This window comes from Triplophysa dalaica, chromosome 19, assembly GCF_015846415.1.
Source record: "Triplophysa dalaica isolate WHDGS20190420 chromosome 19, ASM1584641v1, whole genome shotgun sequence".
Classification (NCBI taxonomy): Eukaryota; Metazoa; Chordata; class Actinopteri; order Cypriniformes; family Nemacheilidae; genus Triplophysa; species Triplophysa dalaica.
In genome coordinates, this window is record NC_079560.1 from 10,892,501 (window position 1) to 10,908,890 (window position 16,390).

General features: G+C 38.4%; 2 protein-coding genes across 4 annotated transcripts in view; both read left to right on the forward strand.

The window, feature by feature from the left end:
- The window catches only part of pacs1a (phosphofurin acidic cluster sorting protein 1a), a 14,912-nt gene extending 2,648 nt beyond the window's left edge, over positions 1–12,264 (forward strand). The window contains exons 4-24 of one of the 3 annotated variants that reach the window (XM_056730572.1): positions 153–278; positions 469–613; positions 716–807; positions 1,129–1,212; positions 1,638–1,697; positions 3,290–3,450; positions 3,628–3,721; positions 4,272–4,358; positions 4,475–4,587; positions 4,762–4,894; positions 6,169–6,273; positions 6,368–6,474; positions 7,104–7,258; positions 7,479–7,589; positions 7,804–7,921; positions 7,997–8,072; positions 8,171–8,213; positions 8,737–8,881; positions 9,004–9,239; positions 9,826–9,945; positions 11,153–12,264. In XM_056730572.1, coding sequence (XP_056586550.1) covers positions 153–278; positions 469–613; positions 716–807; positions 1,129–1,212; positions 1,638–1,697; positions 3,290–3,450; positions 3,628–3,721; positions 4,272–4,358; positions 4,475–4,587; positions 4,762–4,894; positions 6,169–6,273; positions 6,368–6,474; positions 7,104–7,258; positions 7,479–7,589; positions 7,804–7,921; positions 7,997–8,072; positions 8,171–8,213; positions 8,737–8,881; positions 9,004–9,239; positions 9,826–9,945; positions 11,153–11,271 — 2,430 coding nt within the window. In that variant the 3' untranslated portion in view covers positions 11,272–12,264. The remainder of the gene's footprint in view (positions 1–152; positions 279–468; positions 614–715; positions 808–1,128; positions 1,213–1,637; positions 1,698–3,289; positions 3,451–3,627; positions 3,722–4,271; positions 4,359–4,474; positions 4,588–4,761; positions 4,895–6,168; positions 6,274–6,367; positions 6,475–7,103; positions 7,259–7,478; positions 7,590–7,803; positions 7,922–7,996; positions 8,073–8,170; positions 8,214–8,736; positions 8,882–9,003; positions 9,240–9,825; positions 9,946–11,152) is intronic. The other 2 variants (XM_056730573.1, XM_056730574.1) reach the window with 2 other exon arrangements.
- A 223-nt stretch (positions 12,265–12,487) lies between these two features.
- On the forward strand, positions 12,488–16,077 carry zgc:165604 (uncharacterized protein LOC792578 homolog). Its single transcript, XM_056731869.1, has 6 exons — positions 12,488–12,593; positions 13,236–13,390; positions 14,633–14,831; positions 15,001–15,156; positions 15,269–15,391; positions 15,531–16,077. The coding sequence occupies exons 1-6, from the start codon at positions 12,521–12,523 to the stop codon at positions 15,728–15,730; spliced, it is 906 nt and encodes a 301-aa protein (XP_056587847.1). The 5' UTR covers positions 12,488–12,520; the 3' UTR covers positions 15,731–16,077.
- Positions 16,078–16,390: the final 313 nt, after the last annotated feature.

A 16,390-nucleotide genomic window follows, 5' to 3' on the forward strand; every position in this document is an offset into this window, starting at 1 on the left:
ATTAGTTGAATACAAATGTGCATTTGTAAATTAAGTAGATTCTTCTTTTGTTTTGTCGTTTTCTATAGGTCTTAAGGCTCTTATCCTTACCATGTTGTATCCATAGTGGATCTAAATAATGTTGAATATTTTTGCTCCTATGTTTCCCTCAGTATCCACACTTTTTAAAGAGGGATGCTAACAAACTTCAGATAATGCTGCAGAGACGCAAGAGGTACAAGAATCGGACTATTCTGGGCTATAAGACCCTCGCACTAGGACTTATTAATATGGCTGAGGTGAGAAAGCATTCGTCCACATTTAGAAAAATAGGGCATAACGATGAGCCATATCCAATAACTGAAATCATACAACAGTATCATAATTTGGATTTGCATTCATATTTATCTCATTATTTACATCCTAAGACTCATACTGAATGGTCTTTGTCTATTTTCTTCCTTTGTTGGTCAACTACATTGTCCTCAGGTAATGCAGCATCCCACAGAAGGAGCTCAGGTGTTGGGTTTGCACACAACAGTGAAAGACACAGCATTGCCTGTCGCTGAGATCCGAGTCTACTCCCTCTCTAGTCAACCCATCGACCCAGAGGGACCAAAGGCCAAGCTGTCTGGTAAGAGCGGCCCGATTTTATTTCTGGAAAAGGGGCCAACGATTTTTTTTTAAACTTCAAGGCACTGCGGTTGAATGGCTTTTATGGCTCCTGTTCTTTCAGATCGCTCACCAGACATGGATAATTATTCGGAGGAGGAAGAGGAAAGCTATTCTTCAGAGCAGGATGCCAGCGATGACCCACTACAGGGGCAGGTACACGTAAAGCCTGTGAGGTGGAGAACATTGATTTTGATGTTCAGCCATTCTTGCCTATTTCCTGTTTTATTAAGTACACATTTGCCCTGCGGATGCTGAGAGTAAAGTGAGCAAAGTGAAGCACTTTGTTTTTGTGGGGAGAAGAATCAGATCAAATAAGATAATCAGATGGGAAAACTGTGTGGAATTATTGTGAGAATTATTCGTTTAACCTTTCAGTAACACAAGAAGAATGCAAACAAGTTAGAGACTTATAAAGGCTTGTAGCTCTTATGCTCATGGAGATGTTTTATAGGATGTTCTGTTGTTTTTGGCCAGTACCTCTATGACGACGAGGATGAACTAAGGAAGAAAAAACCTCGTCGTAAATTACCCTCCACAGCCTCCATCAGCAGAGCTAACGTAAGTAACATCAAGGCAGGAATAGCAAATGGAGAACCAAACCGACACTCTGTGTATCCGTCTTGACCCAAACAACTGCACGTTTACACCTCGGGTCACTGACGTTCTTTAGCGGCAGATGCTGATATTCTTGCAGTCATATTGAACCTTAAGGGACAAGGCTTCTGAGCACATTAACTGCTTCCTCCTCTCAGATGCCTTCACGAGTCGGCTTTGTTTTCCTGTGAACTCTGTCTTCTAGCTCTGGCTGACAGGCTGCCAGTTCAGTGCCTGTTGTGACAGCTTTTTTTCCCCTCTTCGCTTGCTGCTATTTTTGTTTCCTGCTGTTTCTCAGCCAGATACCCTGGTAATTTGCGTCTGTTTGCTTTTGTCGCTTCTGACTCCCCCGTTTTCTGTCTAACAATGTGTTTGTGTTTTAAATCCAGCAACCCAACATCAAACAGAAGCTCATGGCGCTGGTTAAATGGTTCAAAGTGTCTGATGAGGTAATTGTGGCCTTCTTCTTCCATGCACTTGGAGTCTCTTTGTTTTTCTTCATCCTTTTACCAATTCTGCTCGAAGCTTTCTGTGAAGTCTGACCGGTTGGGAAAAGTAATGATGACATCAGGTGTATTCAAGTCGTTGGTTGGATCAAGATGGCAATGTACCTGCTTTTAATAAAAATATATATAAACGCAGCGTTAGTGCATGTCCATATCAAATATTTTTATATACTGTATATGTCTTTCCTGTAGCTCAGTGGTAAAAGCATTGCGTCAACAACGCAAGGTTGTAAGTTGCTTTGGGTAAAAGCGTCTGCCAAATGCATACATGTTAATGTTATGTGATCCTGGATCACAAAACCAGTCTAAGTAGCACGGGAATGAATTATTGATCTTTCTTTTATGGCCCAAATCATTAGGATATCAATTAAAGATCATGTTCCATGAAGATATTATGTACATTTTCTGCTGTAAATATATCAAAACTTTATTTTCGTGAAAAATAAGCTATGCTAAGGACTTCATTTGGACAATTGCGAAGGCGATTTTCTCCCTATTTAGAGTTTTAAATAGTTGTATTTTGGCCAAATATTGTGCTATCCTAACAAACCATACATCTCAATTTTGAAAATGGACCCAGAAGACCCATGAGGTTTTGTTGTCCACGGACACATATTGTAAATCAGTTGACTTGCTTGTTTCTGCATATGCAAATCTCAAAATTATTAAACTGCAAGGCTTCTAGATTCTGAGGGAAATTTTTACAATTTCAAAAAGCTTATAATTTCTGCAATGTTTCCTCACTGACATGCCCCCAACTTGGAAACTTTCCCATTCATGTTTATGACTTTGTGGTGCCATTCATTCTTGATCAGCTCGTAAATTTTCGATTTCTGACGTGACATGATTTGATTGCTTTTTTCCCATTGCCACCACCACTAATGCTGTGTTCCAGATACCTTTGATTTAGTGTATTTACCACTTCAACCTGAAATATTCTTGATGTTTTAATGTTACTTTATTATAGTTAAACATCTAGGGAAATATCCTAAATCCGAAGTGTCTGAAACGCAGTATAAGTCTCTAATGATGGATAAACTTTATTATTATTATTCCATTTTAATCATTGGTCAGTAAACTTAGTTATTTTACATATTACAATCTGATTGGCATTGTTGGGAACTGTTGCTTTTAAAAGTAGTTATAGTATTGCGAAACGCAATATTTAAAGTGTTATTTTGTTACTTTTTATGGAAGTAACACCGCTCTGAAGAAACTCATTCACACAGTGTCTACAAAAAAGAAGAAAAAACATGTTGAACTGGATTTCACTGAGGCAGTATTTTGACATTTTTAACCTTAACGACAGGGTGTGCTAAAGTCACACTAAGCTTGACACTCTCTTTAAAATCCTGTACGCTACAGCAACTTCCACAATGCTTGTGCATAAAGACATGCTTTACATATTTGAATAAGCAGCTGATAATATGATGCAACAAACTAACATATTAATAAAAGATTATCCGTTTCTCAGTTATATCAGTAGCACAGTTCAACTGCTGATGTGCGTCTGATGGCTAATATTATGCACGCAGGTAGGGTTTGGTTTGGACCATGTGTCCCACGACCAGATCCGTGATGTGGAAGAGGATCTGGATGAGCTCTATGACAGTCTGGAGATGTATAACCCCAGTGACAGCGGACCAGAGCTGGAGGAAACTGACAGTATTATCAGCACACCCAAACCCATACTCAGGTACAGCGTTCCCTAGCTAGTGTATACTCTGATGGTATCCATTTACAGAAACTGATATGGTGATTTGTGGTACATTGCAAAAGGACTTAAATAAGCAAACTACTTTCATCTTCTATCTACATCTAACCTTATTTTGACCCTCAATCACTGTGTGTTTGTTTGCATTTGTTTTTTAAGGCCGTTTTTTGAAGGCATGTCACAGTCCAGCTCTCAGACAGAATTTGGTAGCTTGCATAGCAGGTACAGCTTCGTCAAAGAAAAACTAAGTCCTGTGAGTATTTGTTTTGAATGCTTAAATGGGAATTTTGTTAACAATAGTTTACAACATAAACAAATGTTATGTTAATGTTATGTGGTCCAAACTTAACTTCCGTTAGACCTCCGCAAAGAATCAATAACTGTTCGGTGGTTTTAATTCAATTGAACAGAATTAATATCCTGTTTCAAAAAGTATTAATATGAGTTAATATTAATATAAATTACATATAAAATGAATTGTTATATTATAACCAGACTGGAAATTAGCTTCGGGCCAGGCAGGTGTGACAAAGTCTATTGATGTCCTATAGGCTAATAACATATTCTACAATTTTGATTTCACGGGACATTTAAGCTTACTTAATTTTAAAATATATGAATCCACAATTACAAAATATCAGACATATGTTTTCCTGTAGGGTGTTCCACATGTGCACATATGTGACTGTACCCTTCAGAAAACTTCTTCAAGGGCTCTGCCCTTTCTAGTGGATAGAGTCCTGTTCACTTTACTAACTCTCATCTCCTCATTTCGCTCTCTCTCCCCACGCTGTTTCCTGAAGAGGGGTGAACAGCCTGGAAAATGCGGTCAAATCCAACGCTCCCCCAGCTCACACCTGGACGATGTTTTCTCAGAGGTGGACACTCTGGTATTGATGGTTTTCTTCTCCCCATCATTTCACTCATGTCATTTATTCTGTAGTGAAACCTCTTTGACCCTTTGTGAGCCTGTGGGCTGGTATTTATTGAGCTGTTGATGCTGCAGGAACACAGTGAAGTGGAGGTTATAGGGGACGGGACCCCGAGCATCACTGTATCTGTGGCCGATAGGCCCGGGACCCCGCAGAGGAGCAATAGCACAAACATGCCATCACCCCGGTCAGTGTCACACGCATAACAAAACTTGCCATATTGTTCACTATTAGACTATTTCGTTGTTGATTCACTTCATAGCATTTATATACCGTATCTTGATTGAAAGGCTGCTTATTGTTGTACACGTGTTGATATGAAAATGAAGGGAGGGCAATAAATAAGCACAATTCTCCACAGGTTGGATGGTGGTCACACACCCAAACTGAAGCGAGGGACCCCTATGAAAGAGAGACAGCTGTCCAAACCGCTTAGTGAGCGCACAAACAGCTCAGACAGCGAGAGATCTCCCGAGCTCAGCCTTACCCCTCAGGTACCATCCTTACACACAGCAAGCACTTAGCCATGAGCTTTACTGTCCTTAAGTTGCTCTGAATAAAGCTTAGAACAATCGATAGCCCCCCACCCCAAGGGTTTTCTGCTCGGGAAACTGTTTGTGTTTGGAGGAGAGGGCAAAGCGGAGAATATGGTGATTCATTTGGGCTGTGCATTAGGATTAGTGCAGGAGGATTCTGGTGGGTGAGAGAGAGAGGGAGAGAGAGAGAGAGAGAGAGAGAGTGGGTGGTAATTCTCCTTATGTAACTCCACGTTGGATCTGGCATGATTTGGTCCATTTAGCGCTTCATCCTGTGCAGGATTGAAAAAAACATACTCGAGAGCTGTTATGATGAAGTACTGTTTATAATCCCTCCTGCAGTACATTAAATATTTGATACATTTCCCTAAACCATATTTTTGTTCCTTACAATCTGCTCTTCATCAAATGTTTGTGTAAATCGTGCTGTAGTGAGACATAAATAGATGATTCTGAGTCATCCACGATACGGGAGCCTTTAAAGTCAAAGTGTAGATCTTTTACCCGGCATGACTCTAGGTCTATAATGTGTATGTAAAATAGAAGGTATTTAATACCCAAAATAGGTATCTGTTATCTATTATACCCATCTTTGTGACTTAATCATATGTGGTTTCATGAGCAAATGCTTATTTGTTGGTTTGGCAAAACAAGAACTTGCACAATCCTCATTTTTGTAAATATGTGTTTCAAAGCCGATTTCATTGATTTATGATATAAATTTTTTATATTTACTTATTATTACATAAATATCATAAGGAATTAGGAAAATCCATAAAAGTTGTGAAATCCGTTTCGATATGTAAATATTAAAATGTTTATTTCCCTTCTCTTATGTGTTTGTGGGCAGTCTTCATTTACCATATTTCAAGTCTGTATAAATGTCTTTGTTCTGATGAACACAGTGGAAGATATTTAGAAGAATGCTTGTTACTAAAATGTTCTTTGCCACAACAGACTACCATAGTGGGAAAATGTGCTTTATACATTTTTTTGTTCTTTTAAACACAAATTAAGATATTTTGAAGAATGTAGGAAGCTAACAGGTCTGGGGCACTTTTGACTACCATAACATGTACGTTTTCCTATTGTAGTCAATACAACTGTTTGTGTTCATTAGAACAAAGAAATGAATACAGATTTGGAACAACTAGGGGGTACATTTTCACAGTCAGTGATGTGAGAAAATGAGGACGGACGAGATGTTTTCAGTCATGTTATTTTTTGTGCAGATGCCGAGAAAGATAGTTTATGACCAGCTCAACCAGATTCTGCTGTCTGACAGCACTCTTCCTGACAGTCTCATCCTGGTGAATTGCAGCGATTGGCAAGGACAGGTAACAACCAACCCAACAACTTCACTGTTTATCTTTTTACTCAGTCTTGAGGTTCTACTGTAGAGTGTGTGTTTGACTCTGTTTGTGTGTGTAGTACGTTTCTGAACTGCTGCAGACTCAGAAGCTCCCGGTGGTTTGCACCTGCTCCGGATCAGAAATCCAGGCCGTCCTTTCCACCCTGCTCACACGCATACAGAAATTGTAAGTCTAGTCGTGGTAGAATCTTTACATATTAACACAAATGTGAACTGACATGATCTGTACTGAAAGGGATACAAATTCTGTCATCATTTACTCACCCTCAAGTTGTCCCAAATCTGTATACATTATACATTACATTAAGATGTTTGGAAGAATGCTTATAACCAGACAGATCTTGGCAACCCTTGACTACCATTACAATTGTAGTTAAAAGTGGCCCAGAACTGTTTGCTTTGTTACATTCTTAAAATATCTTCTTTTGTGTTCAACTGAACAAAGAAATGTGTAAAGCATTTTTTCTCACTATGGTTGTCAATGGTGAGCCAGAACTGTTTGGTTATAAGCATTCCTCCAAATAATTTTCTTTGTGTTTATCCGAACAAACAAATTTATACAGATTTGGAACAACTTGAGGCTGAGTAAATCAAGACAGCATTTTTATTTTTGGGTGAACTGTCCCTTTAAAATGAATCATATTGATCTAAATTCAATCAGTAGGAGTATTTATTTTTCTACAGGCAGTGTTATACCCCAGGGGTTTTATGTAGTTAAAAACTTAACTTAAATATTAAAAAACGTATTTAGTTATTTTTAAGTTTTAAATGTATTCTTTTTATTTCTGGCCACAGCTGCAACTGTAACTCCATCATGCCTAAACCGGTAAAGGTTGTTTCTGTCGGAGGTCAAAGCTACCTCGGGGCCATCTTGAGGTTTTTCGTTTCTCAGCTCGCCAACAAGACATCCGACTGGCTCAGCCACATGAAGTTCCTTGTGGTTCCTCTAGGTGTGTTTTCAGAACATCTACACTTCTAACATATTCTTAATATACTGTAAACTAGCTCCGAGTGGGTCAGTTTGGTCAATTGGGATTATTATGAAACGCTTGCTGCACTTTTCCAAAGATATCTGACACTGATAACATTCATTTATGCACATTGTAAATGAGCTATCCTCATGCATATTCAATTCGACCATACTTCACAAATTTTTTAATGACTTCACAGGTTCTCACCCTGCGGCCAAACACCTGGGTTCTCTGGACAGCCGTTACAGTACTTCCTTCCTGGACAGCTCGTGGAGGGAGTTTTTCAGCCGTATTGAGCCTCCTCAGTCTGGTAGGTAATGCATTAGTTAGACATCACTGTGTTTTAATCCCTATTCTGGTTTATCTGATCAATGACTGTGGACGCAGTGTTAAACAATTCTAGGTTGAGTTTTACTCGGGGGTGCTAAATCGTGGGTGAATTGTGAATATTCAGTTGTGTTAATATTTTTTGACCGACATTGTTTACTGCTTTTGCATTTAAATTGCATGTTTTGTATGTACAGTCTCATCGTCTTCTGATGTTGTGGATGTGTTGGGACGAATTCTTCAGTACATCAATGGTTCCACAGTTACCCATCAGCTGCCCATCGCTGAGGCCATGCTGACCTGCAAGCACAAGACGTGAGACTGCTGCACAAGCATTGCATTTGCTGTTAAATTTTACAGCCTTATTCATATTTAATATGTTCATTCCAGTCAAGTCGTTTCAGCTGCTTTTTACATTTCCAGGCAAGATGATGACTCCTGCCAAAATTTTGTTCCTTTTGTGGGTGTGAGTAGATTTCCTATGATCATTATGCTATCGCTATCACACGAGTGTATTGAGATTTAATTGCTGATGGAAACATGTTTTCTTTTCCCTTGCAACAGATAGTTAAGGTGGGATTGGTGGAACCCAGCCCAGGATCTTCAGGTTTGCACCAGTTGGAATTCCTTAGTGTTTTATCTTGTTTTGCTGTTTTGAATCTCCGTAAAAATTATTTAAGCAAGATACATATTAAGATATTAAGATATAAAGTCTTGTTTATGCTTAAAACAGGCCAGGACAAGATATCTGCCAATGGGGTGAGAAAAAAGGGATAGTTTACCCAAAAATTTGAATTCTGTCATCATAAACTCACTCTCATGTAATTTCATACCTGTATAAATTACTTTGTTCTGATGAACAAAGAGAAAGATATTTGGAAGAATGTTAGTCAGTTTCAGTTCAGGGACATCATTGACTTCCATAGTAGGAAAAATTAAATGGAAGTCAAAGGTGCTCCAGAACCTTTTTATCATAAACTCTTCAAAATATCTAATTTTGTGTTCAACAGAAAAAAACTACAATATTTTTTTCCTACTTTGGTAGGCAGTAGATATTTGTACAAGACTAAAATACTAAGAAAGTTCAATTTTCCAGTGTACTTTCGACTGAAATTATTTGTCCCTATTAGGTGGAGATGGTGAGGAAGGTTTGGCTTTGAGCTTGGCGGTTCCCTCCATGTCTCCTCCCGCTCATGGATCCCCTGCTGGGGTGATGAAAGACTCCGCTACGCCTCCGCCCTCGCCATCACTAAGCAGTGGATTGGCTGCTTTAGGGTACGCGTGGTGTCTAATAAATAAAACTACATAAATATTCACTCATATACCTGTTTCTTGCATCACTTTGAAGATCGTATCCATTCAAAACTAATTCTGTTTAAATCAATTCTGTTATGTAGGAGCCCCATTATGTCTCATGGGGTGGATGCTATTGGGCTGCAGGTGGATTATTGGGTTTCTTCAGGGCCCGAGAAGCGCAAAGAAGGAGAGCGGAGAGACCCGGGCAAGCACACACTGAAATGTGCTTTTAGGTCCTTGCAGGTCAGCCGGCTACCGGGCTCTGGTTCATCTGAGCTCCAGACCTGCTCCAACACCATGTCCATGACTGTGGTGACCAAGGAGAAGAACAAGAAAGGTGAGAAGATAAACAGGAAATAACAGTTTGATGAAAATCTTTGTCTCGATGACTAGTGCTTAGTTCATGGACACCATCCAATAGTCTCTCATAAGTGTCAACTTTTGAATGCTTTACATAGGCAATTACATCTGCTTCAGTAGAAGGCCCAATGGATATAAAAACAGAGCCTTTATTTACTCACTAATGGACACTACAATGGTTTAGGACATTTATATTCTTACTGAATAATGCAGGGTGTGTTTTCATCCACATTGAAGCCTGCAGTATGTACTTACTGAAAGGTGAACGTTACAGTACGTCACTATGTAATGTCATGAAGATTCATGAGTTAATGTGGAAATAAACAGCGGTATAATGGTAATGGCTTGTAAATGCTGCTTCAGGCTGTAAAGATGCTTCACTTGTAATCTGATTTGTTTTTTGCTTTAGATGACTCAGTGTTTTGTTGCTTATCTGCGCTGTTTTCTATCCATGCAGTTGACATTTGCACTCTCTCTCATCCACGCACTCTCTGCATTTTCTTTGTCTCTCAAGCTTTTCTGGATTCTCAACACATTTCATAGCTCATTTTGTCTGTCTCCAGTGCCGACCATCTTTCTGGGCAAGAAGCCAAAAGAGAGAGACATCGATTCAAAGAGCCAGATCATTGAGGGCATCACCAGACTTATCTGCTCGGCCAAGAATCAACAAACAAGTCTAAGAGGTACAGATGAATGTTTGCATCTCGCTGCTGTCCTTCTGAAACCTTATTTCTCCACATTTCATCATTTAGATTTTTTGCCGTACATCATTATCATTAGTCATCCTTTGTGTGTCACTGAGTTTTGCAAATATCTTACCAATAAAAAGCATTAAAAAGTGATTGTCAACTTTGCTAATCATTGAAAAAGTAAAGTGTTTTTGTCCATTTCCTGAAAAACACTGTTAGCACGCCTGCATACCTTGCTGGGCTTATCAGTGGATAAAGTTCATATCCCGCTCAGAGCGTCTTGATAATTTTGAACCATTTTACTGGTAACACTGACACTGCGTGCTGTTTTTGACCGCTTTCAACTAAGTGAATTGAAAAGGCACTTTGACTAGACCATGTAGCCCATTTATTTAAGAAAATCCAAAATGATACAATACACTTTTGTTTGTGTCTCTACAGCATTTGCACAGAGGTTGACATTTACATTTAGTCATTTAGCAGAGGCTTTTATCCAAAGCGACTTACAGAGAGTTCAGCGAGCAATGAGCGATTGACAAAATGTTTTTAAAAACTTATTAACATTTTGTCTAAATAATAATAGTAGTGAAATATTCATTTCATGAGCTCTAATATTCAAATACACTATTATTAAGAAAACAATTGCTTTCATTTTATTTTCAGCATTATTTTCAAACAATGAGAATGTTTTAGTTGTTATTTATTTACTTCCTATTTAAGTTAATCGCAATTCATGTTATATTAAAATAAATATGAATTTTGTTTTTAAAAAGTACATTTTTCAGATATATAATTAAATAATTTTGTATAGGGGCGCAATCTATAATCTTGCCCATCTGTCACTGGTCAAACAAACAAAAAGTACCACACCAAGCTCGTGCAATGTGTCGGGAGTCAATGTTGATCGGTCCAAATCTCCACATAGGCTACTACTGCACCCAGTTTACGTATTGCACCCCTACAGCTTGTCCACATCGGGACTATAATCATGCTTTGTGTTCAACCCTTTAATCTATAAATCTAACATCATTTAACATTAATATTCTTTCTTGCATTTTACCTTTACTCTCTAGTCTACGCTGTAATAATTGGCCATTGAAACACCCATTCACATTGACCTTTAATAAGGTCTGTAATAGTTATGGTCCAGTTGGTCAGATATTACTGCTTCACTAATGGGATGGCCCATATGATGTCTCAGTATCTGTAGATGGAATGGAGTGGAATGATGTGAAGTTCTTCCAGCTGGCATCTCAGTGGCCCACACATGTGAAGTACATCCCTGTGGGGCTGTTTGGCTACAACAAACCTTCCTCCTAGTGACCTCTTGACATCAGCCAATCCGTGGCAATGTTGAGTCACATAAAGCTGCTTCAGACGGAACAGAGGACCAGCTGTTCTTCTTGAAGTGATCACAATGTAGATGTCATAAGAAACTCTCAGTGGTTTGCGGGATTATTTAATCTTGTTTTTGGCTTTTTGAAAGGGTCAGAACTGGCAACAGTCAGGATAAAACATGTGCTGGGGATGCTATTTATGAACCGTTTTATTAAGGTTTTGTCTGTTGTTCAATGTATTGCCCAATAAAATCCCAATATTTTGTTTGCATTTAAATAGCACTTGCTATTAGGGGTTCGATATTGTTTTGTCAGATTTGTCATGTACCTGTTATTGTATAACTTTTGTGTTTTTTTTAATCAAAATATAGGATCTAATAATTTTCAATAACACTTTATCTGACTGAATCATAAAAGACAAGCCTTTAAGATATTTAAAAAATATTTTGTGTATGAAGTATACTATGGTGCACCTGTATAGAAATACACATTTATTTGCTTATGTGAATCTGTTATGTTGTAATAAAAGCATGTATGTACTGTACAGTGTGCAGTTATATCAGGGTTCGTCTACGCTGCTATTGACACTTAACCCACTCCACTGTGGTTTCTGAGTTCAGTCTCTCAAACGTTGTGAATTTATGAATCCGCCATTGATTGAAGTTCACTGGTCTCTACCTCCCCGATGCCTTCCATTTAAAACATGATGATCTAATAATAAAGGTTCTGATAACTGATAGTATGCTCAATTTTAACTTTCAAGTGACCTAAGAAGACCATTTCCGCAAATTGTGTACCATTATTGCCTTTCAAAATCTTGTTAGTGTGCATGCCATGTACAGTTATTGCGGTACACTCGAGGTTCTTTTGATAACCTGCCCAACATGTCAAGAGTCAGTATTGTGTATTTTCTTCTATAAAGCTCTTTTGTTGTACTTTGAATTTTAGATTAAACGTGAAACGAATTGAAGTAATAAATCTATTACAATTGAGGTGGTGATGTTTTTTTCAATTGTTTTGTATTGATGTGTGACTCAAGTGTAAAAGATCACATTTTATTAACATTGACAGGAATATTTCAAGTTTAATAATCTCTGTGGTTTATATGGGGATGGGGTGAAAGGAACTGCCCCCTTTTTTTTGCTCAGTAACCCAAGTTAGCACGAGCATTCAGTGGCAGTGAGGGTAGAAGAGAGAAACACACTAACCTGTATGGAGAAACCAGCACACGGATGTCAGTGATGGGCTGTGCGGGATGGAAACTCTTTTGGCTGATTTTCTTGGTTTCCACTTTTTCCCACTATGGTGAGTAAGGTGGTTATCGTCATCAACACATTTTGAAATATTACGATTTAAAATATTATCTCGAAAACATTGAGATGTGGGGTGAGGATAAATTGAACAAAACTTATACAAGAACAAAGAAATTCAGGTGTGTAGTTTGCCAAAGATTTAATATTTCTTAACTATATGAATGTTCTTCGTATTGAAAACCCTCTCGAAATCAGTGCATTACATGTAAAATATTTGATCGAGGTATAAAAGAGCCAAAGTGAAATAAACACATTAATATATTTTTTGATCAAGATGACAGTTTTGGAGAATAGAAATGTATTTCATAATGTCAGAATGGTTGAAATATTTGTAATGTGGGTCAGTTCATTTAGAGGAGCTGGAGCCCATTGTTCTTTCTGTTAGTGTGTGTTCGTCCTTGCCAAGGCTGTCAGCTGTAATTAAGTGTTTATCATCACTGCTTCCCACACACACTAAGGCCCGGGGGCGGACGGGCACTGGGCGTGCGACTCATCATTCCTTTGATGAGAGTACTATAACTATTGAGATAAAAAAGACAAGAGAAGCACAAATAAATGAGCCTGCTGGTAATTTATTCGATTATTTTAAACACACAAAAAATGAGTTGACTGGGTTTCTCTGAATCTTATCCAGGCGCAGTTCGGGTGACAGTAAGGGAGTCCAGTGTAGAAGTGATACAGGGGGAATCTGCTCCACTGCCTTGTTCTTTCTTCACTTTGATGCCGCTGTTTCGCCTCAGCATCATCTGGACCCTGACTCCCCTTTCTGATCCTGACTCCCCCACACAGGTGAAGCTCGATTGTGTAACGTCCTGGGGAATCTGCTCTGATGTGCTTCCTTAGCGGTTTAACAAGTTGTTTACTAGAGTATTGATCGGTGTACATGCATTATGCAAAGCACACAATACAGCCTAAAGCGTTCAAGATAAACACTGGGACTGCTGGTAAAGATTTTATTAAAGATTTACATTTTTAATCTTAGAATAATAATAATGAAATCGTTACAAATGATAATGATTTGTGAATAATCCAAAAACAATGAAAAAGAAATGCTGAAAAGGTGATAAGATAATAGATAATAAATACTATAATAATAGCATATTATAATATATGTTATATAATGTTATAATATGCTCCTCTTGTGGACCCACAACATTAATCCATTAGTGATTTACTACATAATGTGAAGAACATTCTGTGAAAACATGACCTTGAAATCTTTCATATTGACTAAGGCCATGTCAAAGATTGAAATCATTGAAACAAATAGCCGAAATCAGACTTTGATCACAATAACATTTCAGTGTTTAGCTTGAATTTCACAGAGCATCATATATGGTCAATACTTGTACTGTCATGTTTACGTTTGTCAATATTTGTCATGCGAAATCACACTTATTAGGTGTTTGTTTTTTTATTTAAAAAAATCTGTGTGATTAAAAAATGCCTTAAAATCCTACATTTAATTCATTATACATTTCTGAGGTTGTAAAAACAACAAATGACGTAGCATGCAGGAAACATTAAAATTAGGTCTCATAGACCTGCACAACACTCAACAGTTCATATTTTGAATCTCATGGTTTCGAAGTGGTTCAAATTTCAGGCCAAATGCTGGAGCAAAATGTAAATAGCTACGCTACATACAGTATGTAAATAGGTTTTAAAGTAACACATCGATCTTGAGATACTTTTAAGGCAGTGGTTCTCAAACTGGGGGCCCAAGATGGATCCAGGGGGCACACATTTTGTGGCATTACAGTATATGAAATATAGAAATTTGTCATAAATTTAATGCAATTAAACATCAGAAATATCAAACAACCAACCCAAAGTATTAAAGTGCCAGAATTGTATAACAGAATCTTAAACTTAGAATTTTAATTGAACCAAAAACAAATACTATGTTTTTATTGGGGGGGACTATAAAGCGATGCACTATACACAAAGGCTGCCTTACAACGAAAAAGTTTGAGAACCACTGCTTTAAGGAACTCAAATTGTCATAAATTACATTTTCTCTGTGTGCAGGTGATTGTGTATGATCACGGGCAGGTAATCGAGAGCCCCTCCTTCATGGGCAGGGTGGGGTTCGTTGGCATGCCCTGGAGTGCTGACATCTTCCTGAATGACACGCGGGTGTCTGATGCTGGAGTCTATCGATGTGTGGTCAGCAACCCACCTGAGACAGGAGACCCTGGCATTGGAGAACTCAGCCTGACAGTGCTGGGTATAACACAGCTAACACAAACAGACTACTGTGTTGTTAAATTGAATATCAACATAAGGCTGATATAGCCGTACTACTGTAACTGGGTTTTATTCCAAATTTTAAGCTTATACGGGGGGATATCCACATGCATCAATAACTCTTTATGATTCGTTTAATGTGTGTGTAGCACCTCCATCTCTACCCATGTGCCTGTGGGAAGGAGACACTGATACCGGGGGCAATGTGAAACTCTCCTGTGTGGTGTTAGAGGGCTTTCCTGCACCACAGTTGATCTGGGAAAAGGTTGAACCTGATCAGATCATCCTACCAGTGAACATGGATGGTAAAAAGTAGTCTAGACAATAGAATTCAATCATTTATCGAACATAGTTATGATAGCTACTAAACACCTTTACGCGTGTTCATGTTGGTCGCTGTACATGTGTGTTATACAGGTGGCATGATGGGTTCTGTGCAGATTTCCAATGTGTCTGCGGAGGCCTCTGGTCTCTACCGCTGCTCTGTGTCCAACCCGCTAGGAACCCAGCACTGCTACATTAACCTGTCTGTGTATAGCCGTAAGTCTGTCTTAAATACATAACAGTAATGAGATGATGAGGACAGAAATCCTTCCTCAAGGGTATAATGTAATTAATGGCATTTTGATATGGCGAGTGTAAGTTTTAGTTGACTTGAAATGTCTTTGTGCCCCTGTAGCGCCAAATAACACCCCAGGAACACTGCAGGGGGTGTTATTGAGTCTGTCTATGGCACTGCTCCAGCTGGCTCTGGTGATGCTGGGGATGTGGCTCCACCGCTCGGCACGGGAGACCAAATGGAGGGACAGCCACGAGGAAGACGAGTGTCATAATGAGATCAAATACACGCCGTCTCTTATAAAACGCTCTTTTGTATGAGATAAAGCATGAAATGACCACATGAAATGCAGTCAGAGGTTTGACATTTACTGATCAATCCTTGTGGGTCTGTAGCGTTTCGAATTTTGGATTAGTTCAAAGCTGAGCTTCTGAGAAGTCTTGTCGCAATTGATGAAATATAACATTAGTAAAATGTAGGATTATGCAAATATCAATGAACAGCATATTAATAGATACGTGTTTCTGGACACAGTCGATATATTTGTTTTGCCAAATAAAAATATAAAAACATTGCTTTGTAATAAATGTGAGCGGACATTGCATATACATAAATATTCTAGGGGAGCTTTGCTATTAATGTAATGACGTTTAAGAGTTCACCTCAAATAGAAAATTGTTTCAACATATCCTCACCCTCATGTCATTTTAAACCTTTTTCTGCAGAACACAAAAGATTGTTTGATGTATGTTGGTCCCCGAACATTCCAGTTCCCATTCACTTGCATTGTATGGACACAAAACCGATGGGTACTGCTGTTGTTCATTTGTCAACATCCTTCAAAAAAATAATCTTTTGCAGAAGAAAGTCATACAGGCTTAAAATGACGTGAGGGTGACCAAATGACGACCGATTTTCATTTTATCGCTTTAAAAGTCTCTGGACTGTATTGCAATATTCCTTTAGAAATTGAATTAAAG

Coding starts and splice junctions, on each gene's coding strand:
- zgc:165604 (XM_056731869.1), top strand. CDS start 12,521: ATGTCAGTGATGGGCTGTGCGGGATGGAAACTCTTTTGGCTGATTTTC. Junction 14,832..15,000: donor ACTCAGCCTGACAGTGCTGG/GTATAACACAGC, acceptor ATGTGTGTGTAG/CACCTCCATCTCTACCCATG. Junction 15,392..15,530: donor TAACCTGTCTGTGTATAGCC/GTAAGTCTGTCT, acceptor GTGCCCCTGTAG/CGCCAAATAACACCCCAGGA.